The following is a 26,837-nucleotide window of genomic DNA, read 5'->3' as shown; positions in this document are numbered from 1 at the left end:
ATCCAGCAAGTTAGCTCCATGATCCAGATGATGAGTTACTTCTAGAATTAAAACCAACATTTTATAGCTTCAGTTCAACTTCAAAATTGTGTTCATGCATTTGAGGGATGGGCCCAAGTGAAATGTAAGGCTATGCATGGCACAGTGAGATGTAACAAACAGTTTAAGTAAAATAAGCCAGAATATATAAAGCAAAACACCTCTGAGTCATAGTATAGAAAAAGAGGCCCTTTGAAGGTATTTTACTTTATTTTCCAGCATAGCAATCTTATACTAAACGGAGTGACTGCTTTGAAGAGTAGCCTATTTAAATATTCTGTTAGGCCAGGTTGACGAGAGAAACAAATTCAGTGACACTTAAATATGTGTAAAAAAGCTTTATATCAAGGAGACATAATGTATCAGGAAAACATCCCAGCCCAGTCTGATACGGGTCCATAAGTCCCTCTTCAGATTTATGCAGCCACATGCAATGGTGTAGGATACAGAAAGATCACAGGCTGGTGGGTGCAGTTAGGTGGATCCAACAATGGTGGCTGAATCACAGGGTTCACTCAGGTCTCAGTGTGGCTCCAGTCAACCAGATGGTGAAGGCAGAGAGAGGTGGGGGGAGGTTCCCAGGACCTCCTTATGAGAAGGCCACGTCCACAAGGAGGTACCACCAGGCTGTGACCTGATTGACAGGCTAGACTCCACCCCTACATTTTTATATCTTCAAGTTGACACAAAACTGTGTCAACTGAGAAGTGGAAAACCATAACACGTCTAGAGAGAAGTAAATTTTTTTTTACCTAAAATTGAAATGTCGTTTCAAATATTCATACTCTCACATGCAATGAGATATACCCATACCTATGATTTTATCCTTGGAAACCCAAGGTTTAATAAAATGCACTTATTCCTCCTCTAGAAGAGAGAGCAGAGCTGGAAATCATCAAAAGGGAAAGGGGGAACATTACCTTATTCAGCGATAGCTTATTCAGTGTGATATGTAAGGAGTCCTGGTGGTGCAGTGGTTAAGCACTCCCCCCACTTTCCAATAACCTAAAGCTTCATGGTTTCAATCTACCAGCAGCTTTGAGGGAGAAAGAAGTGGCAGTTTGCTTCCCTAAAAAATCACAGCCTTGGAAATCCTATGGGGTCAGTTCTTCTCTGTCCTACTGAGTTACTGTGTCAGAATCAACTCAATGGCAAGGGAGTATGTGATAGATATTTCATCTATATAGTGATGAAATACTTTAATTTTGAAAAGATGTGAGTCCGGATGGAAGATAGTCTTATATTTTCACATTTAAGGAATCCCTGTAATAGGAAAACACACATTGAGTTAAGACTTAAAAAACAGCAACACCAATCCCACTCACTTCTGCTGCAGCCTCTAAGAAGTCAGGTGGCCCAGTGATTCCAGCTCAAGCACACTGTACACATGTCATATGCTGGCACTGTGTCCTGGCAGGTAAGAGGCAGTGGGGATTCGGGGAGACACAGCAGCAGGCATCCAGCGTGCTAACTATGTCACCGGCAGAAAATAATGCAGGGCTAAAGGAAGCCCACACCGTCCAATTGGGAAGACGACTTTCAAGTTCACATTTGATGTACTCAAAATAACTCGAGCTATTTTAACAGTTGAAGCCTCAGAGCAGTGTTTGTATTGCAGCTTCTGGTTCTGCTTGGGGTGATAGTTTGCTTGAGGGTGGGAAGTGCTGTTGTTTTTTTCAAATCTGGCCCAGAAATAGCTGAATAATGTTCCCCCTTGCCCTTTTGATGATTTCCAGGTCTGCTCTCTCTTCTAGAGGAGGAATAAGTGCATTTTATTAAACCTTGGGTTTCCAAGGATAAAATCATAGGTATGGGTATTTTCTGGTATATCTCATTGCATGTGAGAGTATGAATATTTGAAACTACATTTCAATTTTAGGTAAAAAAATTACTTCTCTCTAGACGTGTTATGGTTTTCCACTTCTCAGTTGTGATTTTTTCTCCTCAATTTTTATGTGTGGCAATGCACACTGTGAAATTCTTAACATATGCTATACATTAGTCACTTGGTACCACTGAAAGTACCACAGACTGCTAAAAGCACAAACTGATCTATCTGTCTGGGAAGAAAGATGGCCAGAGTGCCCCTTCGAGGCAAGGATGGTGAGATTTTATTTTACGAACTCTGGACATGTTGTCAGGAGAGACCAGTCCCTGAAGAAGGACATCATGTTTGGTAAAGTGGAGGGGCAGTGAGAAAGAGAAAGGTCATCAACGAGACACAGTGGCTGCAACAATGGACTCAAGCAGAGGAACGATTGTGAGGATGCCGCAGGACTTGGCTGTCTGTTGTTATATTGTGTATAATGTCGCTATAGGTCAGAACTGACTTGACAGCACCTACCAACAAGGCACTTGGGGAGCTATCAAAGTCCCAACCCCAGAGATAAATTCATTTGATTTAGAGATGGTACTCACTGCTAGTCATTGGGATGTCAGTGGCTAATCCCTTAGAAGTGGACTGCCCATTCCTTTATCCCAGTCTGGAAGCTCCACTGAAACCTGACTACTGCTGGTATTTGAAATACCCGAGGTATTAAGTAATGCAAGTTATGATAGCATGCCAAACTGATAGAAGAGTTGTGGAAGAGATGCATGTTTGTACTCATTCCAAAGAAAGGTGACCCAACAGACTCTGGAAATTATCAAGCAATATCATTAACAACACAGGAAAGTATAATTTTAATGAAGATAATTTAAAAACATTTGTATTAGGACACAGACAGAGGGCTGCCAAATATGCAAGTTGGATTCAGAAGAGCATGTGGGAGAAGGATAGCATTTCTGGTGTCAGGTGGATCTCAGCTGAAAGCAGAGAATACTTGAGGGTTTTTACGTGCGTTTTAGTGACTTTGCCAAAGCATTTGACTACGCAGATCCTAGCAAACTATGGATAATCTTGAAAAGGATGGGATTGTGTTCACATGGAATCTGTACATAGACAAAGAGATAGTTGTTTGAACAGAAAAAGGGGGTATCGCATGGTTTAAAAGCAGGAGAGGTTTGCATCCGTGTTATATCCTTTTCAATCGATATGCTAAGCAAATAACTTGAGAAGCTGGGCTATATGAAGAACGTGGCATCATGATCATTACCAACCTGCAATGTGCAGATGACACAGCCTTGCCTGGTTGATGAAGATCAGAGATTACAGATGTCAGATTACACTGCTATGTAAAGAAAACAAAACCCCTCACAATGGGAGAAACATAACAGAGATGAAAGATTAAGGATTTCTTTTACTGAGACCCACCATCAACATTCATGGTAGCAGCTGTCCAGAAGTCAAAGGATGCATTGCTCCAGGCAACTGCAGCACAAGGCTGATTTAAAATGTTCAAGAGCAAAGAAGAGACTTTGAGGGCTAAGGTATTACTGGCCGAAGCCACATATTTTCAATAACCTTATATGCTTATGAAACCTGGACAATGAATAAAGACAATCCAAGAAGAAGAGATGCATGTAAATTATGGTGTGTGTTGGAGAAGAATAGTGCTAGAAGATCAAACAAATCTTGGAGGAAGCACAGCCAGAATACTACTTAGAAGTAAGGATGTGGAGACCTCACCTCATTTTCCATAGGATGAGCTTGGGTGTATAAAACATCTCTAAAATAAGATTAAGTAAATTGGGATTTATAAAATCTTATTGAGCTTAATTACTTCCAAAGAGATGAAAATGGAATTATTTACATATGCGAGTTTGGTTTGAAGCAGGTAATAATGATCAATAGTGAAAAACAGCATTTAAGTATTTTTTTTTCCCTTCTCCCTTTTCCCAATTACAAGGCATGGGAGAAAAGAAACAGAAATTTCAGCTCGGAAACCACATGAGACTTCTGGGGCTGCTTTGTCTGTTCCCCAGCTCCCTTAAATTGAGAGCTAGTTGGAAGGTACCTTGGGACTGAAGGAGGAGGGGAGAGGTTACTACACACCGAGCAAGTAAATACAAACCCCAAGGGTTTTATACTACGTTAGACCATACTTTGGCCTGGCAATAAATCGCGAGAGGCGGGGATCGCGAGAGGCGGGGTCGGGGTGTATACACGTACGGACACACACACACACACACACACACACACACACACACACACACACACACACACACACACACACACACACACACTAACAGGGCTTGCCAGGCACCCACACTAGAGGAAATGGTCCCAGGTGGCAAGTTACTCCCAGCCAGGTCTCGCCCCGCCGAGAGGGTTGTCTGGGAGGCATTGCTCAACCCCACTGAGAGCTAGGCTGGGGCTGCCATAGCAGTTCTCCAAGGGGCTGGTTTTCCTTCTACTCTTGTCTCGTAAATCAATCTCTGTGATTCCAAAATCAGACTCTGACTCCAACCCGACAGCCTTACCCCCCTGCTGCTTCTCTAGTTTGTACGCCCTGGATCCAAGAGCTAGCTAGCTCATCCTCACCTGGGTGGGTGGTCCCTAACCCTCCTACCTTAACAGCACCGCCCTCCTCACATACCTCCTAGATAACCCTTAACTCCCCAATTTCCCCACTTCTCCACGCTCTCCTTCGACCCCACCTACATCTCTAAGAGCATTCCCATTCCACTCGCCCATTTTTCAGAACGTCCGCACCCATCACCCACTTACCTAACCCTTCACATCCCTCCTCCCTTTAGGGACATCCCAGTCCCTAGTCCCCTACCCCTGACACACACCCGGGGCTCCCTGACCTCCTGTGAGCACCCCCGCTCTCCTTTCAAGATCCAGCCCCAAAGCCACGGGCAGCCCCTCTCCCACTTCACCCCGCCCCCAGCAGCCGACACCTGGGGCGCGCCCCTCCCCCACCGCGCCACTCACTCCACTCCGTCACCTCCCGGCCAGACACCTCGGGAGCACTTCCCTTCTTCCTCACCCGCCCCCACTCACGACACCTCGTGCGCCACCACCCGATCACAGCCTCCACAGCCCGACCCCGAAAACTTGGACGCCCACTCTCGCGCTTACACTCTTCCCCTCCACCTCGCCCCAGCCCGCGGGTCGCGGCCCGGAGGGGAGGCCACCGCCCGCGAGCCCGGGCCTGGGCGGCGGGGAGGTGACGCGGTCCGCGCGGGAGGAGCCCGGGAGGCGAAGGGGCGGAGGAGGCGCGGGCGGCGGCGCACGGAGCTGGCCCTCCGCGCCGACTCCATGCACCTGAGGGGCGGCGGCTGAGGGACCCCCGCGGGCGCGTGATGCGGACGGGCCGGCGCCCGACGCAGCTCCTCGTCGGCGCTCGCTGCGACCCCCGTGCGCGGGACTCTCCGCCGCGCGCCGCTCCTCCTCCTCCGCTCCTCTCCAGCCCCGGGGGCTCCGCCCGCGGCCTGCCCCCCTCCGCTTCCAGAGGGGTCCTCCCTCCGCCACGCCGGGGAGCCCCGTGACGCGCCAGCCGGCGGGACAGGTCTCCGGGAAATTCATCGCCGCCGCCTGGCGCCTCCTCCCGGCTCCCGGGACAGCGCCTCGGGAGCCCGCAGCTCCGGGCCGGCGCTCCCGGGGGGCCACCCCTCCCCCGCCCCGGGGCGCGCGCCCCCCGCCGCGGCCGGACACTCGCTGGGGCCGGCGCGCCGCCCTCGCCGCGCTCGCTCGTGTCACCCCACCCTCGGCGGCCGCCGCTACCTTACTCCACCGCCCTCCCCCGCCGCTCGGCGCCCTCGGCGTCCAGGCCCGGCCTCCCGCTCCTCTCTTCCGCGCCGCTCACTTGGCAGCCCTTCGCCCCCGGGAAGACTGCTCGCTCCCCGGAGCGCGCTCTCCGGCCCCCTCCCCCCGCGCCCCTCCCCCGCTGCCCGTTCTTTCTGGAGCCGGGGGGGCTGTCGCCTCAGATGGAAGGCCGTTGATTTGTATGTGTTTGTCCCGGCGCCGGAGGCTGCCCCAGCCGCCCGCCCCGGTGCTGCCGCCCGCGGAGTTGCCTCTCCGTTTCCCTAGGGTGGTTCGGCTCCACCAAACATGTCGGCTCCGGTCGGGCCCCGGGGCCGCCCGGCGCCTACCCCGGCGGCCTCGCAGCCGCCCCTGCCGCCCGAGATGCCCGACCTCAGCCACCTCACGGAGGAGGAGAGGAAGATCATCCTGGCCGTCATGGACCGGCAGAAGAAAGAAGAGGAGAAGGAGCAGTCCGTGCTCAAGTAAGGACCGGGCTCCATCTTCCCGCCTAGCTCCTTGCCCTCCGCCCCCTCGGCCGCTGGCGCGCCCCGGACCGCCGCCCTCTCCGCGCGCCCGCCCGTCCGCCCGTCCGCCGGGGGCGCGGGGCCACGAGGGCCGCGGCCGGCGCCGGGGCTGCTTTCCGGGTGTCGAGCGCGGGTGTGTGTGTCGGGGAGGGAGGGCGCCGAGGCCGGCGGAGGTGAGGGGGGCGAGCCTGTAGGCTCTGCGATTTCCCGGGGCGCCCCTCCTCCGGCTCTCCTGTCCCGGCCAGTTCGAGTCCGGGGCTCCGGCGGCGCTGGGGCTGATCCGGGCGCCGCGCGTCCCTCTCCTTCCCCTGCCGCCCCCGCGCGGAGGCAGGGACCGGGGCAAGGAATCCAATATGGCCGTGCACAGGTGCTCCCGGGCCGGGACCCGGCGAAGGGGCGCCAGCTGGGGGGTTCAGTCGTCGCCGGGGCCCCTCGTCCCGCGCCGCCGCACAGCGGCTCCGTCCCCAAGGCGGCGAGGTGAGGAGGTGCCCAGGCTCGCGGCGGGCGAGGGGCCCGCGCCCAGCCGCGCCTCCGGTGGGTGTGCGGCCGTCGCCATCTTCTAGCCCCTCCCCCTCGGCGGCTCCTCACACCCTGCACCCCGCCGCCCGTGCCGCTTGCCACCAGGAAATCTGCTTAACCCCAACCAGAGGCTCCGCTTCCCCCAGCCCAGCCCTGTGGAGCTTCACCCTCCGTGCTCGCAGTGTAGGCGCCGGGGCTGTGCCCACACCGGCGGGCTGAAAGTGAGCTCGGAGGCGCCCGCGCCGCGCCGGGCGACTTCAGCACCAGGGAGCTGTCCAGACGGGGCTCGCGCTGGCTGGGAGATAGCCTCTCCTGGTTCAGGCCCGGCTTGGTTCTACAAGTTGGCTTTAAATATTTGATGTCTGTTTGAGCTCTCCGTTGCGACGTGAAAGGGATTGTGTACGAGCGCGTGCCTTTTTGTGTTGTATGAAACGGAGCTTGTCTTTTTTTTTTCACTTGAGTTATTCCTAAGCGATGGGTTTTTGCCATGTACATTCTGCAGTTGGGACACTTTTTCTCACGGCGCTCTTCCCCAGAGTTGGGACGGTGTTAGCAAGTACACTTTGACTGTATTTTTCACAGGGCACACATTGTTAGCGAAGGGTTCGTCAATGAAAAGAGCTAACACACTGACCTCTAATCACTTCTCAAAACAGGTTGTTGTTGCGTTCAGGCTTCTTTAAGGTACTTAGAAACAGTTCTGTCTTCCACATATGTTCTTCTTAATATATAGTTCATGCTTTAATGAAAACTACTCTAAATAATTTGTGGTAGCAAACATATCAAATAGACATAGATCTCTCTCGTGCCATTTCTGGCCGAAAGTTGAAGGACTACGGAAGCAAATGTATTCTTGACATATGAACTCACAGTTGAGATGTCTTGGTTCTTTACAGATAATTTCTGGATTTGAATGCCTGTTGGGATATGAGACATTTTATAAACTATAAGTAGTTTATTGAAATTCGTGGAATAAATAATTATTTTTAAGAACATTCGATAGCTTAACTTTCCAAGCTTTTGCTGTGGAACTTACAGTATGACAGTTAAATATTTGGGCTTATACTGCTAAAAATTGGTATTGCTAACGTAGCTGTTTGATCTAGACTTTTTTTATAGTATGCCAAAATTTTAGTGTTTATTGGCTACTTTAATTCTGTTTATATATCGCTCTCAGTACTGTCAAAGTACAGCATGTATTATTGGCAAAAGATTTTTCTTCAACTGTTCTAAATATCATCGTGTTTATGTATTCATATTTGCATAGTTCTGGTAAAAAAACATTCTCTAAGCATATGTTCTTACAATCTCTGGCATTTTGTTGATGGCAACCCTATTCATATTTATTTTCAGTAAATATTTGCATTTCTACTTACCTTAGCTTTGGAAAGGGTCTTATGCAATGGGTAACACCGCTCCAGAATTATTTTTAAATTAATTGTAGCAAGCAATTGAAATACAATATTTTTGATAGTTTAAACTTAAGCATTCTTTGGCTTTTATCATCCAATAAGAGGAGGCAAGGAGACAGTTTATTACAATAGAGTCAAATAGTTTTGAAGGATTTTAAAAGTTTATTAACAGCAAACAATACATTATTGAGGTTGGGTTTTTAATAGCTTGAGGTTACATGTTAACATTCATGTTTAGAGAAGGTCATGAGCAGAGAAAAATAAATGGAAATTCAGATCCATGCCTACCATCTCTAAACTATGTTACAAAGGAAAAAAAACAAGAAAAGCTTGTTGTGTGAAATGATTGAAACTGCTGGATAAAAGATTTTTTGCATGATCTGTGAGTTTCAACATTTATATCCAGTGTTCATGCAAAGTATAGTGTAAAACCTAAAGGGCAATATGATGATATACTGAAGGAGAGGAAGAAAATGTTAGAACTCATATCTACACTTTTGTTTTTATTAGGAAACAAAGAAAGCTTTTTTATTATTTAATGTATAGATTGACCATATTTGTGTGCATATAAATTACCTGTAAATATACATATATTAAGAGTTTTAGCTTGGAAGTTTTCTATTTTTACGGTAATAAACATTTTTAATGAGATTGAGACCAATTCTTGTTTGGAGCCTGAATCATTTAGAATTGTTTATTAGCAATTTCTTAATTCTTAAGTATTAGCAATTTCTTCAAAGCTCTACTATCAATTCCATCTTATGTAGATTGAAATATTATAATTTTGTAATTATTTTTGCATCTCAGTAGATTCCCTTGTCAATAGATTCCCTTTATTGCATCAATTCCTGTAGCACTTTTAGTTTCAATAACAATCTGTCGGTGAAATCTATAAAGTTCTTTTACTGATTGATGTTTTTATACTTTGTTTTATAAGACTGTGAACTTCTTGAGGATGAGAATCCAATTTTACTCCTTTGGTATCTCATTGTTTTGCAGAATATCCTTAACATGTGCACATGGCTGGTGCCTAATAAGTAATGTTGATTTGACTTGTAATATTAGTGAGGCACTTTAAAAATCTTGTTGGAAAATATGAGGAATACATTTTAAAAATTATTCTTTGTTAGGTGTGTGTATTATATTATGAAAAGAATATATAAGGAAAGCCAAGCACAGAAATCAATAGAGTTTTTACTATGTTCGAATTATAGTCTTTTAGATAAGAGTTTCTGTAACAAAGTTGGAAATTGTGTTTTTTGCCTTGTGTATTATCCCTTCATTCTTAGTTTAAATTCCCATCAACACTAAAGGGATTGCTTGATTTCCAAATAAAGAAAGATCAAAATCTTCCTAACTCATTCTATGAGGGTAGCGTTACTGTGCCTATTACGATATAATAATTTAGTTCACATTTAAAACTTAGGCGGGTAATTCTAAATGAGTTTTAATAATTAAAATTTAAAAAAAATTAAAAGTACCTTTCAAGTCAGTTGATACAATTTTTCATTTTCTTTACTAGTAGTCAATACATAGTATGATGTAAAAATTCTTAGCTATTTATTTTGCCTACTCAGAGGTAACTACTGTCACCAATTTAGTGTTACTCTTATAATATCATAGGCATGTAAATCAATATGTATCATATTAAGTCTTGTATGTATTTGTATGTGTATGTGTGTTTATGGAGTCCTGCAGTTTGCTTTCTAGGAGATCCATACCATATCAGTTCATATGTAGCTTTCTCTTTCATGTTTGTTGTTAGGTGATATCAAGTCAATTCTGACGCACAGAATGAGTGAAACATCTCCTAGTCCTGCACCATCTGCAAGATTGTTGCTCTGCCCATTGTGTCAATCTTTCCATGGGAGTTTCCTTCCTTTTCACTGACACTTTGCTGTATCAGCATCCAGGCCCTTTTCTAGTGATTAGTCTTTCTTGATAAGTTCAAAGCAAGTGTGCCAAAGCCTTGGCTCATTGGACCAATTTTGCTTCTAAGGAACATTCTGGTTGTTGTCTAGACCTGATTTGTTTTTTGTTCTTGCGGCAGTCTATGGTATGTTCCATTTTGTCTTTAGAGCTATAAATAAATATCTTTGTACATATAGTCATGTGCCACCTAACATACATTTGGGCAATGTCTGACTGCATGTACATCCAAAGTCCCAGCCACTTGTGAAGTCTATTAAAAGGTTGAGGAACTTTTATTGGCTTATATTAACATGCCTACTGTTTTGTGACACATTAAAACATTGTTATTACTGTACTGTACTAAAGATGTTTTAGTGTATCTAGAAGTGTTTTTTTAATGTGTAGAAAGGTATAGAGTATGGTGTTTTCTCAGTGTCCAAATCACATGATATCACAGATCATGTGGTTATTAAGGGACACATAACTGTATATAATTTTCTACAGGTGTGATGACTATATCTCTGGGATAAGTTCTTAGAAATGAAGTTTTTGGTTTAAAAGGTCAGTGTACTTGGAATTGTAATAAATATTGCCAAGTTCACCTTCAGTGAAGTCATATGAATGGATGACATTGTTGAGAGTCTTTTTCCCATACCCTTGCCAAATCAGTGTATGGTCATATTTGCTTACTTTTTGGTGAAAAAAAAATAGGTCATTGTACTTAATTTGTATTTTTCCTCTCAGTGAATTTACATTTATTTAGAGTAATTTGTGTTTTCTTGCACTTGTTCATGCTTAGTGATTTGTAGAAGCTCTTTATTAAATTTTAATTTTGTTTGTAATGAGTTGTGATACTTTTTGCATGATTAGTCATTTATTTTGCAGTCTTTGCATGTGTGTATGTATGTCTTACACTTGTCAGTGTGTATGTATGTATGCTTTACACTTGTCAGCAATTTTAAGTTCTTATTTATTTGAATTTATGCTTTTAGATTTCTGTAGTGATAATGCATAGAATGACTTTCCCCATTTGAACTCCCCCAAAAAACTTTAAATTTTTTATAGCTTAAATTTTAAGGACTTCACATCATAATACCAAAATGATCAGTTATTCAGACAGACTTTTGAGTAAAAAATATTGCTGTTTGAGGGTAAGTAAAAACTCATATCTATAAAAGCATAGAAACCTTTGTTTATCAAAAGTATAAACAATGGTTGGATGGTGCCTTGAGATATCCTTCACCTGGGTGTATACACCGGGTCCTGGTGGCTGCTGAATCCAAGGCCAGCAGTTTGAAACCATCCGCTGCTGAGGTAGAAGGAAGGGAATTTCTGATCCCATACAGAATGATCAGCCTTGGCATTCACAGGGGAGAGTCCCGCCCAGTCACAGGGGGTTGCTGTGAGTCAGCAATGAGTCCGTGGCGCTGAGTTTGGTTTGCGACCTCGACTCGTATGAAGGTGGTGCTTGCCTCTTACTAAACCCTTTCTCAAAGGATTCACCACTCTTTCTTCACACCATTCTTGACAGCAGTCAGGGCATTCCTGAGGGACTCAAATCATGTTCCTTTTCAATGTTCTTTGAGTTTGGGGAACACAAAGAAATCTGAATGGACAAGACCAGGTCTGTAGGATGGAGATAAGATTTCCCAGCAAAATGCCTGTAGGTTAGGCCTTGCTTCTCTCAAAGAATGAGCAGATGTAACGTCATGACAGAAAGAAATACCTTGGCACATGTTTCATGTCCCTTTCTCACCAAGGCAGTTTTCAATTTTCTTAACTTCTTCCTATGAAATCCCTGTGGTCATCCAGTTTCTTTGAGAAAACCTACCAATATTACCCCGTTAGAATTCCAAAGCACAATTGCCATAACCTTCCGAGTTGACCTCTCTGCATCTAATTTAATTGACCCAGCAGATCCCCTTGGAAGCTACTGTTCTCATTGGACCAATCATGGAGAAGTTTATTGCTGAGAGAACTTGACTGCAACCATCCTCTAATTGCAGGAACATGTTTAAACATGTTTTCTTTGGAATAAAACCAGCCATGTATGAACGGGAACCCTGGTAGCAATACTGTTTACTTGCCCCCTGAGAATATGCCATGGGGGCTACATCTGAGGAGAATCTTAACTCCACACCAGCTTAGCTCCACACTGTGACCCATTGCCACAGAGGATAGACGTGCCTCAACCTCCCATCCTTCTTTCCCTTAGTGTAATAGCAACTATCCCTCCTATTGCACTGTGCTTCCCTGCTGGGTTTGATAAGTCATTGCAGTGGCCACAGAGAACTCACAGTCAATACTCATGGCTACGGAAGTTTATTAGGGAAGCTAGTAGGTTACAAAATGGGAGGACATAGTTTTGTTGTTAACAGTGTCCTTCCCCGTTATACTGACATGTATGTTTCTCTGGTTCTTGGCTTCTCAGCCATGTGGTCCCTTGGCCTTTGCCTCATACTGTTCTACCACATGATCTCAGCATGACTCCTCTGCTCTGTCTCATGGTCTCAGTTCTCTGGTCTCTTGTGCCTCTGCCTTCACCCCTTCAGGCAAGGAACTCAAATGTGCTCTGATGGTGGCAATTCTTTCTTGTTCTTGTTTCTGAGATGATTCACTTTTAGAACCAGTGGAATGGTAAAACTGAGCAATCGCCGAGTTCATCTTCTACACCTTATTTTCATGTATATAAGATTATAGATAGAAGAGCTGTATCACCACACCCTATTATATATAAATAAATATTGTTATTGCCAAATATTAAAAACCTGTGTTTTTTCAAGACTCAAAACTCATTCTAAAAATTTGTTTGGCAGTTTATGAGAATATAATGAATGCATTCTTCTTATGTTCTCTAATTTGTTGTTGTGAGTTCCATCAATTGGTCTGACTAGCGATCTGTGTACAACCAAATGGAACACTGCTAAGTCCTGTGCCAGTCTCTAATAGCTGCTATCTTGGAATCCATTGCTGCAGCCAGGGCATCGATCTGTCTGATTGAGGGGCTGCCTCTTTTTGCTGACCCCTTTCTACTCGATCATGAGAGAAAGACAGGGCTTTCTACTCTTGTAAAGAATTACAGCCTTGGAAACTCACAGGGACAGTTCTACCCTTCTACAGGGTCGCTGAGTCGACATCGACTAGTTGGAAGCGAGTTTGTATGTGTGTGTGTGTGTGTGTGCTTGCTACTTTACCAAGCGTGATGTCTTTTTTCAGGGACTAGTTCTGCTTGATAGCATGTCTAAAGTATTTGAGATGAATTCTCCTCTTCTTCACTTCTAAGAAGCATTCTGATTGTTCTTTCTTCACGACATGTTTGTTAGTTCTTCTGGCAGTTTATGGTATATTCGATGTTTTTTTGTGAACATTATAATCCACACCCGCCAATACTCCTTTGGTCTTCATTGCTTTCACATGCACCTGAGGCGATTTGAGTCAGGTACATGGTAGTTCTCAAAGGGACATCTTTGCTCTTTAGCATGTACAGATAGCAGATCTGCCCAATGCAATACTTCATTTGATTTCTTGACTGCTACTTCTGTGAGTAAAATGAAGTACCAGAGAGCCTCCATCTTTTCCCCATTTGTCATGATGTTTCTTATTGAGCCAGTTATGAGTATTTTTATTTTATGTTGAGGTATAATCCATATTGAAGACTATAGTCTTTGTTTTCATCAGAAAGTGCTGTAAAGTCCTCCTTGCTTTCAGCAAGCAAGGTTGTATCAGAAAATTGCAGTTTGTTAATAGTCTTTCCTCCAATTCTGCTGCTGTGTTCTTTTTCATATAGTCCAGTTTCTTGTACTATATTTGCTTAGCATACAGTTAGAGTAAGTATGGTGTAAGGGCAATTAAATATATCCTGTGGACAATATATTTTGTCAAAGAACTGATTACATTGTGTGATAAAGAGAGGTACTGTATGATGAGACATGATAAAATTTGACTTAAAGGCTTGCTCTGCTAATTAATAATGGTAAGGTCCCGATGTTATTGAATTATGTTACTAAACTTTCTGAGCCTGTGTTTCTTCATCTGTACTGTGTGAGTAATGACACCTACCTGGAGCAGTTAGCGTGTCGCAGACTGCAAATCAAGTAGGCACGCAGTAAATAATACTATCGTCAACTGGCAACAGGGGGTAAGCCTTAGTGTTAGTGTTCCTGGGTGAGAGATCATCTTCCCTTTTTTTTTAATTGAGAAATTCTTTTCCTCATCCATGTGATTCCCACTCATGGTGAACTCGTGTAGATGCGAGTGGAACTGTTCTCCACAGTGGCTGGCTTGTCAGAAGTAGATTGTAAGGCTTTTCTTGTGAGACACCTCTGAGTGCACTTGAACCTCCAGCTGTTCTGTGAGCTGCAGAGTGTACTAGCCTTTTGCATCCCCCATGGACTCCTTGGGTTAATCTAGCTTTGAAGCATGGGTTTGAGAGTTTAAAGTGCTCAGCTTCTCCGCACTGCTCTTTACAGACACACAGTCTCCGCACCACTGCCTCTTCCACAACCCTTCTGACCTCAGCTTCCAATTTTCCTATGTAGAGGAGTCTTTCTTGACCATGTTTTAAAATATGTTTCCGCCTCTAGTCTTTATCACAACGCCATTAGTATTTCCTTCACAATGCTTTCCAAAATTATGTACTTATTTACTTGGTTATGATAAGTCTACCCAGATAAATTTTAAGCTCCTTGAGAGCAGATAGCAACATCTGTCTTATTCACTATTGTAAACTCAACTTCTAATCTAACACAATGCCTTCTACATACTAGAACTCAAAAATATTATGTGGATGAATGAGTGAAACATTGGGAATGAAGTACTATGCTCATTTAAGTAGTGCTTGCCTTTAAGGTAAAATTCAGAAAATCCAAAAGAAAAGGGTTTGCTTATGTAGTAATGCACTTATTTTTAAAACCAAATGTCATCTTTAAGCATATGCCCAATTTTGCTTAGCTTACCTGGAAGTATAATTGTAGTATTTAATTGCATTCATCCATCTTTTGGATTAGGAGAATCTTTGTTTTCACTAGGTACCAGGGGAACATTTCCATATTACATATTTTTAAAGTTTAGGAATAGTACACTTTAAGATGACTGCTTTGCTTTCAGAGCATTTTTAAAAGGTTCCTTGTGTTAATCAGAACTGGGTGATATGGAATTGAGATAACAATGCTACAGATAGAAATGATTCGTGTCCTCCAAGGACTGACAATCTAAGGTTAACCATAATCGTATGAAAAAAATACTAAGATGTTTTAATATATCATAACCATAGTAAAAACATACTAGGCTAGTCTTATGAGTGACATTGTTTCTGTGATAAGGTTTGAGGAGAGTCAGGCGGTTTAGTCAGTTAAAATCCCTGGATGTTTGCCCAGCAGATTTTAAAGACTCTTGGTATTCTCTCATCACCTACAGAAGTGTAGTTATCTCTGAATGTAGCACACCTTTGAAATATTATCAGCTAACTCTTAGCCTTCACTGAGAAACACGATTGACCTTAATTAAAATACTGCATTATAGGTGCTGGGACACTACTACTGTGTAGCGTGGATGTATTCATTCAAGGGGAGTGCCTGCCGATATCTTGGGGAACTAGTATCCATGCTGAGTAGGTGCTAGGCGGTGGTGGTGTGGGGGAGGGGAGGAGAAGATATTCCAAGGAAAAGAACTGAAGTTCTCACCAAACAAAACAAATCCCCAAAGCAGGGCCTGGTTAAGAAAATCTCTGAAAGTGGTTCAGAAAGTGTGGCTCAGAAGGCTTTAAGTGGAGGTGGGTCAGTGGAGGAGGAGTAGGGTTTCATGGAGGGGTTTTAAGCAGTGACATACTACAAATTGGCCATTGGTTAAAACCATGTGGCTGGTCCAAAGTTAGTGAGATATCATAATGATTGCTTACAGTCAATTACTGGTTGACCTATATGTCTACCTCACCTCACTACTACCCTTGACTAGTCTTAAAAAATTAAACAAAACAAAACAAAAACAAAAAACCCACAAATTAAAAAACAAAACAAAACATTTTTCTTGGGAATGTGGTAAATATATATGTAGCAATATATGTGACTTTTCAGCAATTTTCACATGTATAGTTCAGTGATACTACTTTTGTTCATGACTGTCACCTTTTTATCAATTCCTAAATTACATCATTACCCTTAAGAGAAACTCTGTCCTCAAGGATTGAGTCCTCTGTTCCCTCTTCCCTGCCTTTTCTTCCTACTCACTAATCAACAATGGTCTTTACATAATTGTGTATTCTAGATATTTCATATAAGTCTGATCCTGTAATACTTGTCCTTTTGGTCACTGATTTATTTCACTCAGCCCAGTATTTTCAAGCATCATCCATGGAGTAGCATATGTCATGCCAACATTTCTCTGTATGATTGAGTTTATTACACAAGTATGTGCTACATTTATTTATCCATTCATCTGTTGCTGGACATGTGGCTAGTAGGAGCAGTGCTGCAGTGAGCAATGAACATCTGTTTGTGTTCTAGCTTTCAGTTCTCGGGATCTCTACCTAGGAGTGAAGTTGCTGGATCAGAAGGAAATTCTGGTTAACTTTTTGAGGAACTGCCAAACTGCTGTTCCCAGAGGCGGTACCATTTTACTTGCCCACCAGCAATGGATAGGGGTTCTGTTTTCCGCAGATCTTCACCAACACCTATTGGTTTCCGTTGTTACATAACCTTCAGAGTGGGTGTGGTGTGATAATATTTCTGTTTGCAGATTTACCCTTGAAAACCCTAAAACGGACTCGACAATTAACACCACCACGAACACAACGACTAATAACGCTGAGTATCTTTTCACGTGCTTGTTGGACATTTGTGTATCCTCTGCCCCACAAAAAGCCAGAATTGCACTGGCAGAGCCGAGCTTTCATAGTACTCATTTTTCCTGCTCGTTAGCATCGAGCAACTCACTCTGAGTTAGTGCACCGAGTGGTGTTGCCTGGGAAGATTCTCTCTGACCACAGTGCATTTTTTTTGTAAAAGGAGTTTCACTAGAACCTCTCTTTTTGTGATGGATGATTGCAGAGAACAGTATTTGGCTGTGAAATTTTGTTTCCTGCTCGGGAAAAATGTTACAGAAACTTGTGATATTGAATACAGCTTACAAGGACAGCAATTTGGGAAAAACTCAAGCATACTAGTGGTTTTCTCATTTCAAAAAAGGTGAAATGTCAATTGATGACAAACCTTGTTTTGGACGTCCATCAATCTCCCGAACACACGAAAATGTCAAGTAGTGCATTTGGAGTTCGTTCCACCGGGTCAGACTGTTAATCAAGTTTTCTATTTAGAGGTTCTGAAAAGATAAAGTAACAGTATGTGACCAAAATAGGTCTGATTTGTGGCAGGTAGGGACTGGTTTTGCCACCATGACAATGCCATCTCATGCGGCCATCTCAGTGCACCAGTTTTTGGGAAAAAAACAACGTGCCTCTCTTGCCCCACACAGCTGACACACCTGACCTCACTCCATGCTACTTCTCTTTGTTTTCGGGAATGAACAGGGATGCGAACGGACAATTTGACAACGTAGAAGAGGTGAAGAAAAAAATGAGGGAGGTGTGGTCAACCATTCAAACAGATGAAAAAAGTTACCACGAATGGAATCGCAGATTTGACAAATGCATTAATTAAGTGTCATGGAGTGTACTTTGAAGGTGAACAGGTTGTTTTGTAAAAATATTTAAATACATAGCCTTGCAAAAAATCCATTTTTTATGGGTACCACCTTGTATATTTCATTTGATCCTTGATAGTGTTTCTTTGATTTCTTTTAAATGAGGTAGTTTGTCTTTTTGTTGTTTAGTTGTAAAATTAAAACAATATATATCCTGGATATTAAACTTTTAACTAACAGATGATATCCAAAATTTTTCTCCCAATTTGTAGGTTCTCTTTATTTTCTTGAAAAAGCCCTTTGCTAAACAGAGGTTCTTAATTTTCATGAGGCTCCGTTATCAGTTTTGTCTTATGCTGCTCCTGCTTTTAGTATCACAGCCAAGAATCCATTGTTAAAACCTTCTTGGAGTATTATCCCTCCTTTATGTGTTCTGCTAAGAGTTTTATAGTTTAAGATATTACATGTAGGTCTTTGATTAATTTTGAATTAGTTTTCCTAGATGAGAGTAAGTAAAAAACACATGGCTACAAAATCACAGAAACCTTTATTGAAATAAATATAAAAATGTGAAGCTATTGTTTCTTGATATGCCCTCCATCTACGTCTACATACTCTGAAGGTGAAGTTTCCATCTTCCATCCCTTCCTCAAAGAATTCTGCATTTTTCAACTTAAACCATATCAAAATGGCAGTTTGAAATATTCAAGATACTGGTCATGTTCTTTAAGTTTTGCAAACAAAAAGACATCTGAAGATGCAAGATCAGGAGTGTAGGGTAGATGGTGTAAGGTTTCTCAATGAAACTCTCATTGGATAGCCCTTGCCACCCTCCAAGAACGCACAGGTGTGTTGTCACGGGGGGGGGGGGGGATTCCTTGGGATAACTTTTCTGGGATTTTTTTTTCTCACCAATGCAGTTTTCAGGTTTACTGAAATTTCTTCCTCATAAGCCCTTGTGATTGTCCCGTGCCCTTTGAGGAAAATTCTCAAGATTATCCCACTGGAATCCTAAAACATAGTCATCATAATCTTTTGAGCTGGCCTTTCTGCTTTGTATTTAACTGGCCTAGCTGATCCCCTATGAAAGCACCATTTTGATGGGACCCTTTTGGGGAAGGGATCTTAAGGAGACTAAGACAAGACAGAGAACTTGTCTGCATCCATCCTCTGATCACAGAGCTGATTAAACGTGTTTTGTTTGGATCAAACCCTGGGTTCATGAACTGGAGCTCTGGTAGCAATACTTTTTGACTTATCCTCGTGTGTTGTGAACTACAGGTTTAGATTTGTACTTTCACTTCTGGAAGTCCAGTTATCTAAGCACCGTTTATTAAAGAAAACTGTTCTTCCCTATTGGATGTTCTCAGCAACCTGTTGAAAATCAGTTGACCGTAGATTTACAAGTCTGTTTCTGCTTATAGCCAAGGAAAAAACGGCACATTAAGCAGGAGCCCTGGTAGCACAGTGATTACGTGTTGGGCTGTGATCTGAGCGGTCAGCACTTCAAAGCCACTAGCTACTCCCTGTGGGAGAAAGATGGAGCCCTCTACTCCTGTAAACATGCCCATTATGAATTGGCATGGATTCGATGGCAGTGGGTGAGTTTTGAGATTCAGCGTAGCTAGTTAGCACAGCCACAATGATGTTTGGTGCTTTGGTATCGTTTAGTTGACAGATGGAGAGAATGCTCACATCCATCTTGCTTTGTTGGCATATAAGCTATTATCATTTTTTGGGTAACAGTTTGCTTTCCAGGCACATAAATGAAAAATCTGTTTCATCACACACACTTCTCTTTAACTAAAAGCTCTATTTAGCCCAGAAAAATTAATTCATGTTTATAGTAGCACAAAAGGTTTTTTTTTTATCCCCCATCAAAAATGAATGCTGTGGTGAAGATGGGTAGGTGTCCCTCAAAGACTTGAATTCTCTCTTTAGAGTTACTGTTTACTCGAGCTGCTGCACTTTGAACTAATTCCCTAGCCTTGCGCATCTTGATGGATTTTTATGTGATGGACTGTAGTTTATAACTACCCTTTCCTATACCACTTAGACATGTCATCAGTAAGAAATATACTTCTGTGTTAAGTTACTTTGATTCTGGGGATATATCTGTTCGTATGGTTCACATTACACTGACTACTGGATGGTTATTATTTATCATTTACTTCAAACAAAACTCACTGTCACTGAGTTGAACCCAACTCAGAGTGATCATATGAGACAGGAAAACTGCTCCAGTTGGTTTCTGAGACTAAATCTTTACAGGAGTAGAAAACCTCATCTTTCTCCCACGGAGCTGCTGATGGTTTCGAACTGATGGCCTTTTGGTTAGTCCAACCCACTATGCCACCATGCCTCTTAGCATTTGAAAAAATTTGGAGCTTATATCTGTGCAATAGTTGACTCAAGAAGTAATTCCATGACACTGAATTTTACTACCATAGACTAGCTAGGCTAAGCCGTAACTCAGGTATCGGATTTGAGTATAGAATTTATCAGCAAGGGCTGGTCCATTTGCTTGGTGACAACTGGGCTGTGACACACTGAAGATTTGTTGAAGATGCAGAACATGATAAACTCTGGCTCTGGATTCAGATAAAGTACAAAAACTTAATGATAAGACAGAAATCTGCAGTAGGAGGAATCTATATTTAAACAAATTGAAGTCTCATGTCTGATGTTGAGTAGAATGAATTCTAATCACCTCCATCTTCGAACTAAACATTTAGAGAATAGTTACAGAAACCGCAGGTGAGTTTTAGAAGACCAGGGGGAGATAGAGTTGAATGTTGTTTGCACATATTTCCATTTTTTCTTGGTAGATCTACTCTACACTTTCCCTCATCTCTACTGATGGCACCTGAGAGTTCCTTTATTCTCTGGTTTCCCCTTAGGCTCCGTTACTCTGAAAACTGGGCTCAATAGGTTGGAGAGAGGACAGGGATGTCAGGCAGTTTTCTCCCTAGGCTTCCTAAATGCCTGCTCTCTTACTAAAAACCAGTTCCTCCGGTTGGCCCTGTGGTATACCTACTTACTTCTGATTCTGGCAGTTATTGTTGGTTGTGAGCCCCAGGTACTGCACCAGCTTTAGTTAGTTTCTTTAAGTTCCACCCCACCTTTGTAAATAGTCCCTTATTAAACTCTCCTCAGTTGCTCAGTTTTAATATGCCATCTGTTTCCTGCCTGCCCTTGACTGATAGACCTGGTTCAGTAGAAATTTATTGACATTATGGATGTGATTAGACCCAGATCTTATCTACTTTTCTTAATGTCTTTCAATTTAACCAAAGTAACCTCCTTATTAAGGAGTTTTGTTAACACATAGTTAAGTGCTTGGATGCTAATGGGAAGGTTGGTAGTTGGAATTTACTGGCAGCTCCTGGGAGAAAGATGAGACAGTCTGCTTCCTTACAGACTGCAGACTTGGGAACTCTGTTGGACAGTGCTCTGCCCTAAGGGGTCACGAGGAGTTGGAATCAACTTGATAGTGGTCGTTTTATGGTTAATCTCGTTATTGCTATTAAGTGCCATCAAGTTGGTTTAATTCACAGCCGGCCCTATCTGTGTACAGCAGACTGAAACACAGGGGTCCTGTGCCATCTGCACAAATGTTGTCATGCTTCAACCCATTGTTTCAGTCACTGTGTCAATCCATCTCTTCTGCTGCAGTGATCCTCTACAAACTCATCATTAGTTCCGATACAAGTCATGTTCTTAACTTTGATTACACACCTCCTTCCTTTTTACCTCAGGAGGGCTCTAGTGATGTAGTTAGTTAAAAGTTGAGCTGATACCACAAGGTCAGTGGCTCGAACCTACTAATTGCTTCGAGGGAGAAAGATGAATCTCTTGTAAAGATCTGAAGTCTCAGAAACCCGAAAGGGTTATTCTACTCTGTCCTGTAGAGTCAATATGAGTCATAATTGACTTGATGCAAAGGAGTTTGGGTTTTCACTCTTTACCTATGAGCTGTTTTGTGTCTGGCTTCTGTGAAGTTGTAGTCCAAATTTTAATCTTTTTTTTTTTGCTAGGCCCATAAATGTCATTCAGTAAACATTTTGTTAAAACTAGTGGGTGGGATGGGGCCTCTCTCAGCCTTCTAAATAGCACTTCTCAACCTGTGGGTCGCTACCCCTTTAGGGGTCGAACGACCCTTTCATAGGAGTCACCTGATTCATAACAGTAGCAAAATTACAGTGATGAAATAACAATGAAAATAATTTTAGGTTAGGGGGTCACCACAACATGAGGAACTATATTAAAGGGTCGAGGGCATTAGGAAGGTTGAGAACCACTGTTCTAAGACAGTCAATTACCAAATCTATCAGTTGTATTTTCCAACCGCCTTTGAAATCTGTCTCCTCTCAATTGTCATTGACTTTTTAATGCCTTTATTATATTTGGCCTAGTTTTAATGAATTTCTAAACAATTATCTCCACTTTCAGGCTCATTCCTCTGATATACTTTCTGCCTTACAATCTTTAATAAAATCTAGGTTTCTGGGTATATCATACAAGGCCTTTTGTGATATTTTATCAGTCTTTGTCTCCTAGTAAGTAGTCTTTTAGGGGCACCATTAATTTTGGCTGTATAAAACTTATTTGAAGTTAATTCACACATACTAGGGGATTTCAAAGAATTTGTGGAAAAATTCCATTTTCTTTTAATTTCACTTTTCCACAAACTTTTTGGAAGTGTGTGAAAGAGAGGGGGGAATTGAGCACTTCAGAAAGTTTGTGGAAAAATGGAATGGAAAAACAATAGAATTTTCCCATAAACTCTTTAAAGTCCTCTTCTGTGTGTGTGTATGTATGTATATATCTACATGTATATACATACACACATATACATATATATACATATATATACACATGTATACATATAGAACTTCAAAAGGTTTGTGGAAAAATGGAATTAAAAGATAATGGAATGTCTCCCCGAAGCCTCTGTCATTTAGCACATATTGTTCCCGTTGCTTAGAAAGCCCTGCGCCCTTTTTTCTCTAATTTCTGCTAAAGAAATTCTAGGCATTTTAAAGACTTAACTCCGCTTTCAACCTGTTGGAAACTGGGTTCAGTGACTCCTTTGTGGTCTTATAACTATTACTGCATAAGCCTGTCATGCCTTTTATCACATTAATAATTAATAGCTAATGTTTACTCAGCCACAGGGTTTTCATTTTCAGAAGTAAGTCACCAGGTGTTTCTTCCTACTCTTATTCTGGGAGTGTCACTGAAACTTGTTCACCAGAGGTGACCCTGCTGGTATCTGACTAACCAGCATTTTGTTCAGTTGTACATGAGGCAGTCTTGACATAGATCTGACTCTACAAACAGTAACATTTTAAAATGCTCACTATAAGGAGTCCTTGACAATGTGGGATAGGCATTGGGTTGGGAGTCACAAGGTTGGTGGTTCAAACTCACTAGTGTCTCTGAGGGAGAAAGATGAAGTTGTCTGCTTCCTTGAATATGTAGTGTCAGAAACCTTATATAGGGTCCCTGTGAGTCTGAATCAACTAGATGGCAGTGGGCTTTTTTTTAAAACACTTTAATATTCTATATTTTACATGCGTTAACTTATTCATCCCTTATCACAACTTTCTGAGAATTGTTTTTCCCAGTTTTATAGATGAAAAACAAAGCCTTAAGTAAGTGGAAGGAGTTCTGCTGGCATAGTGGTTACACCTTGGGTTGCTAAGCGCAAGGTCAGTGGTTTAAAACCCAAAAGCTGCTCCACAGAAGAAAGATGTGGCTTTCAACTCTGAGAAAGGGCTGCAGTCTTGAAAACTCAGAGGGCATTTCTGTGAGTCAGAATGGACTGGATGGCAGCGAGTTTTTGTGGTTTTAAGTAAGTGGTCAGCGTCGCACACTTGTCAGCAGCCAGAAACCAGAACCTGTACTCTTAATGATTGCATTTTGTGATATTACAGTAGTCGACTTATCTGGCTACTTTTTTCTAGTACATTGTACAGAAAGAATAGTGCTCCCACTGGGTGGTTCCCTGTAAATGGATGGTAACTGTTTGAATGGATACTTCAGAACGGCTCCGCTTCATTAATAGAGTGAAACTGATAATACCCCAGGAAATTATTATCTTTGGAATTTTATGGATACACTTGCAAGATATGAGAGCCATTGGATATGGGGCATGGTATTAATTAAACAAACATCAAGGAGCAACAGATCAAAATCATGACAAAAAGATTTGCAAGGGGTGCCTCCCAAAAAACCAGCATTGCACTGGCAGAGCGGAGCTTTCATAGGATGCATTTTCCCTGCTAGGCAAGCATGGAGCAACTCTGAGGTAGTGCACCCAGTCGCGTCGCCTGGGGTAGGTTCTCTCTGGTCAAAGTGAAATTATTCATAAAAGCAGTTTCATTAGAACCTTGAACCATGTTTTTTTATAGTGGCCGATTGAAGAGAACAGCGTGTGGCTGTGAAATTTTGTTTCCTGCCCAGGAAAAGTGCCAGAGAAATAGTTGTGACGTTGAACACAGCTTAGAACGACAGCGCAATGGAAAAACTCAAGTGTATGAGTGTTTTTTTCATTTCAAAAAAGATGAATTGTTGATTGACAAGCCTCGTTCTACATGTCTGTCAACTTCCCGAAAGAAAAAAAATGTCAACTTGGAGTGCATTTGGAGTTTGTTCCACCAGGTCAGACTGTTAATCAAGTTTTCTGTTTAGAGGTTCTGAAAAGGTTGCATAACAGTGTGCAACAAAAAGGTCTGATTTGTGGCAGACAGGGGACTGGTTTTGCCACCACAACAATCCACCTGCTCATGCAGTCATCTCAGTGTGCCAGTTTTTGGCAAAAAAATGACATGCCTCTCTTACCCCATGTACCTGACTCACATGACCTTGCTCCGTGTGACTTCTTTGTTTCCGTGAATGAAGAGGGACATGAAGGGACAGGCATTTGAGGATGTATAGGAGTTGAAGAAAAAAAACGAGGGAGGTGCTGTCAGCAATCCAAAGAGATGAGTTTGAAAAATGTTACCACAAATGGAATCGCAGATTTGACAAATGTATTAAGTGTCATGGAGAGTACTTTTCAAGGTGACACGGTTGTTTTGTAAAAAATTTAAATGCATAGCTATGAAAAAAAAATTCTGATTTTTTGAGGGGTGTCCCCTTGTATAATGTTAATTTCATTAAAAATTTCCATTTAATAAACATTTATTTATTAGCAATCAGGATATGAGAGTTTAACTGACCTCATACTAGTGACAGGCATGCAATCTTCTTTTTGATATTGTACGAGATAATATTTCTATGTGAAAATATTAGCTGTTAGCATTTTAGAAACAAATTAAAAAAAACCTGAGCCATAGCAATGGGGGTATTCCCAGAAGAGATAACTAAAAAGATCTTCAGAGAAAATATGTAGAATTATATGTATGCTCAAAAAAACAAATGAACAGTCCAGGAAACTCAAGAATGCAGACATTTAAATAGTTCGCTGGTCTGCTGGTAGCAGACCTTTTACTTTAACCAGCTCGAGTTCCTCCTGCAACTCCTTCCTATCCGACCGAAATAGGATAGCCCGAATCTCTCATCACTGCCTCCCAGGGCAACTTGCCTCCCAGTGGATCTTGGCAGATTTATATTCAGTGCCAAGTACAAGACTGCTTTCTACTCCTTTTACTTCCCTGTAGCTGCTGCATGTTTATGGCGGGCATCGATCTGGAGATGGAGCATGCAATGCCAGAGGATCCTGCTGGAGATGGGCGGGTTGTTTCAGCTTCAGCATGATTCCCTAGACCTCTTTGGTGACCCCAGTGTGATGGCACTGACCTACAGGACAACAAATGCAGCTGGCTGGTGGTTCAGTGCTTGCAGGGGACCTCTCTCCAACAGCTCTGGGTCCTGCAGGAGGACTATGGGCAGTAGGAGGCAGAAAAGGTGGTGCCAGTGAGGGCAATGTATGCAGACATGGAGCTGCTGTGCTAGCTGGCCAGTTTATGCAGCGGATGAGTTTTGAGTACTGCGCTGCTCTGCTGCCGTCCTCCGTCTTCTGGGCCTAGCACATGCTGTCTACAAGCAGAAAAAGTGACCTGATGTCTGGGAGGGCAGAGAGGGTAGGTCTCAATATGTTATTTAGCCTTAAAAAAAAAAAAAGGTTAGCTGGTGCTAATAATTTTCAATAAGGAAATTTAAATATAAAGAATTATTTACCTGAAACACGAGCAATAGAGAGCACACTGAAGGTCTAGTAAGATGGAGACAGAGTATCTAAGGAAGGGACGAAGTTGAAAGGATTTCCCTCACTGCAAAGACCGAGGTGCTCCAAACTGGAGTAGGCTAGCCGGAGGCACGGGATCACTGGGGAGATATTAATGGGTCTTGCTGAGAAACTGTCTTGTGTGCCTTCGAAACTCTTTGGAAAACCAACTGGTGTGCCTTCGAAACTCATTGGGAAGCCACCTATTGGTGAAGACTTGTTGAGAAGCTGCCTGAAGGGATCTTGTTAAAACTTATGGGAAGATGCCCTGTGGGGTGCTAGTGAAACTTTCTTAGAAGGCGAGTGCCTTTGGAGATCTCTTAAGTGCCTAGTAGCGCTGAACACTGGAAAAACAACAAACCAAGAAGAGTAGCCCCTTCCTCTCTTAATGTTGCTGCAGCTCCCTCTACTGATCATGCTTAACATCGTGCCCGCTGGCGGAGGGAGCCTGGTTAGACCCATTATTACAGAGCAGGCCAGAGAAGAGTGGATTTGGAGCTAAGAAGCAATTACTTTCTAATAGATCATGCCCCTACACATGAGGAACATAAAACAGTGTAAATTCATTTATTTTTGTTGCTTCACTTTATCCTGGGGCACTCGCAGTGATACTCCGTGCTCCCCTCTCTGAAAGACAGGCTGATAGAATAGCCACTATGTGCAACACTGCTAGAGAGAGAAAGAGACTGTAATGAATGGAAAGTTTTTTTAACATTCTTTTTTTTAGTCAAGATTTTTTTATAGTTTCCACCCAGAATTGGGCATACACATTATGCTTAGATATCATAGGTCAAAGGAAGTTATATGCTCATGCTTGACCTAGAGTAGAGAAGTGTAATCATACCCCATGGGAAAGGAGAGCCAGCAATAATTGCTGACAAATATAACTGCCAAAATCTTAGTAGGACTAGCGGCACTGAGAGATAAAACAG

At 42.6% G+C, this 26,837-nt stretch overlaps 1 protein-coding gene across 15 annotated transcripts in view; it reads left to right on the top strand.

Annotated features, from left to right (window-relative positions):
• Positions 1 to 5,977: 5,977 nt before the first annotated feature.
• RIMS2 (regulating synaptic membrane exocytosis 2) overlaps positions 5,978 to 26,837 on the top strand; it is a 575,734-nt gene continuing 554,874 nt past the window's right edge. For all 15 annotated transcript variants that reach the window (XM_075549390.1, XM_075549379.1, XM_075549382.1 and 12 more), the window contains exon 1: positions 5,978 to 6,153. In XM_075549390.1, the coding sequence (XP_075405505.1) occupies positions 5,978 to 6,153 (176 nt within the window). The remainder of the gene's footprint in view (positions 6,154 to 26,837) is intronic.

This window comes from Tenrec ecaudatus, chromosome 5, assembly GCF_050624435.1.
Source record: "Tenrec ecaudatus isolate mTenEca1 chromosome 5, mTenEca1.hap1, whole genome shotgun sequence".
In the NCBI taxonomy this organism is placed as follows: Eukaryota; Metazoa; Chordata; class Mammalia; order Afrosoricida; family Tenrecidae; genus Tenrec; species Tenrec ecaudatus.
Note: the sequence above shows the minus strand (reverse complement) of the source record. Positions and strands in the feature narration are given on the sequence as shown.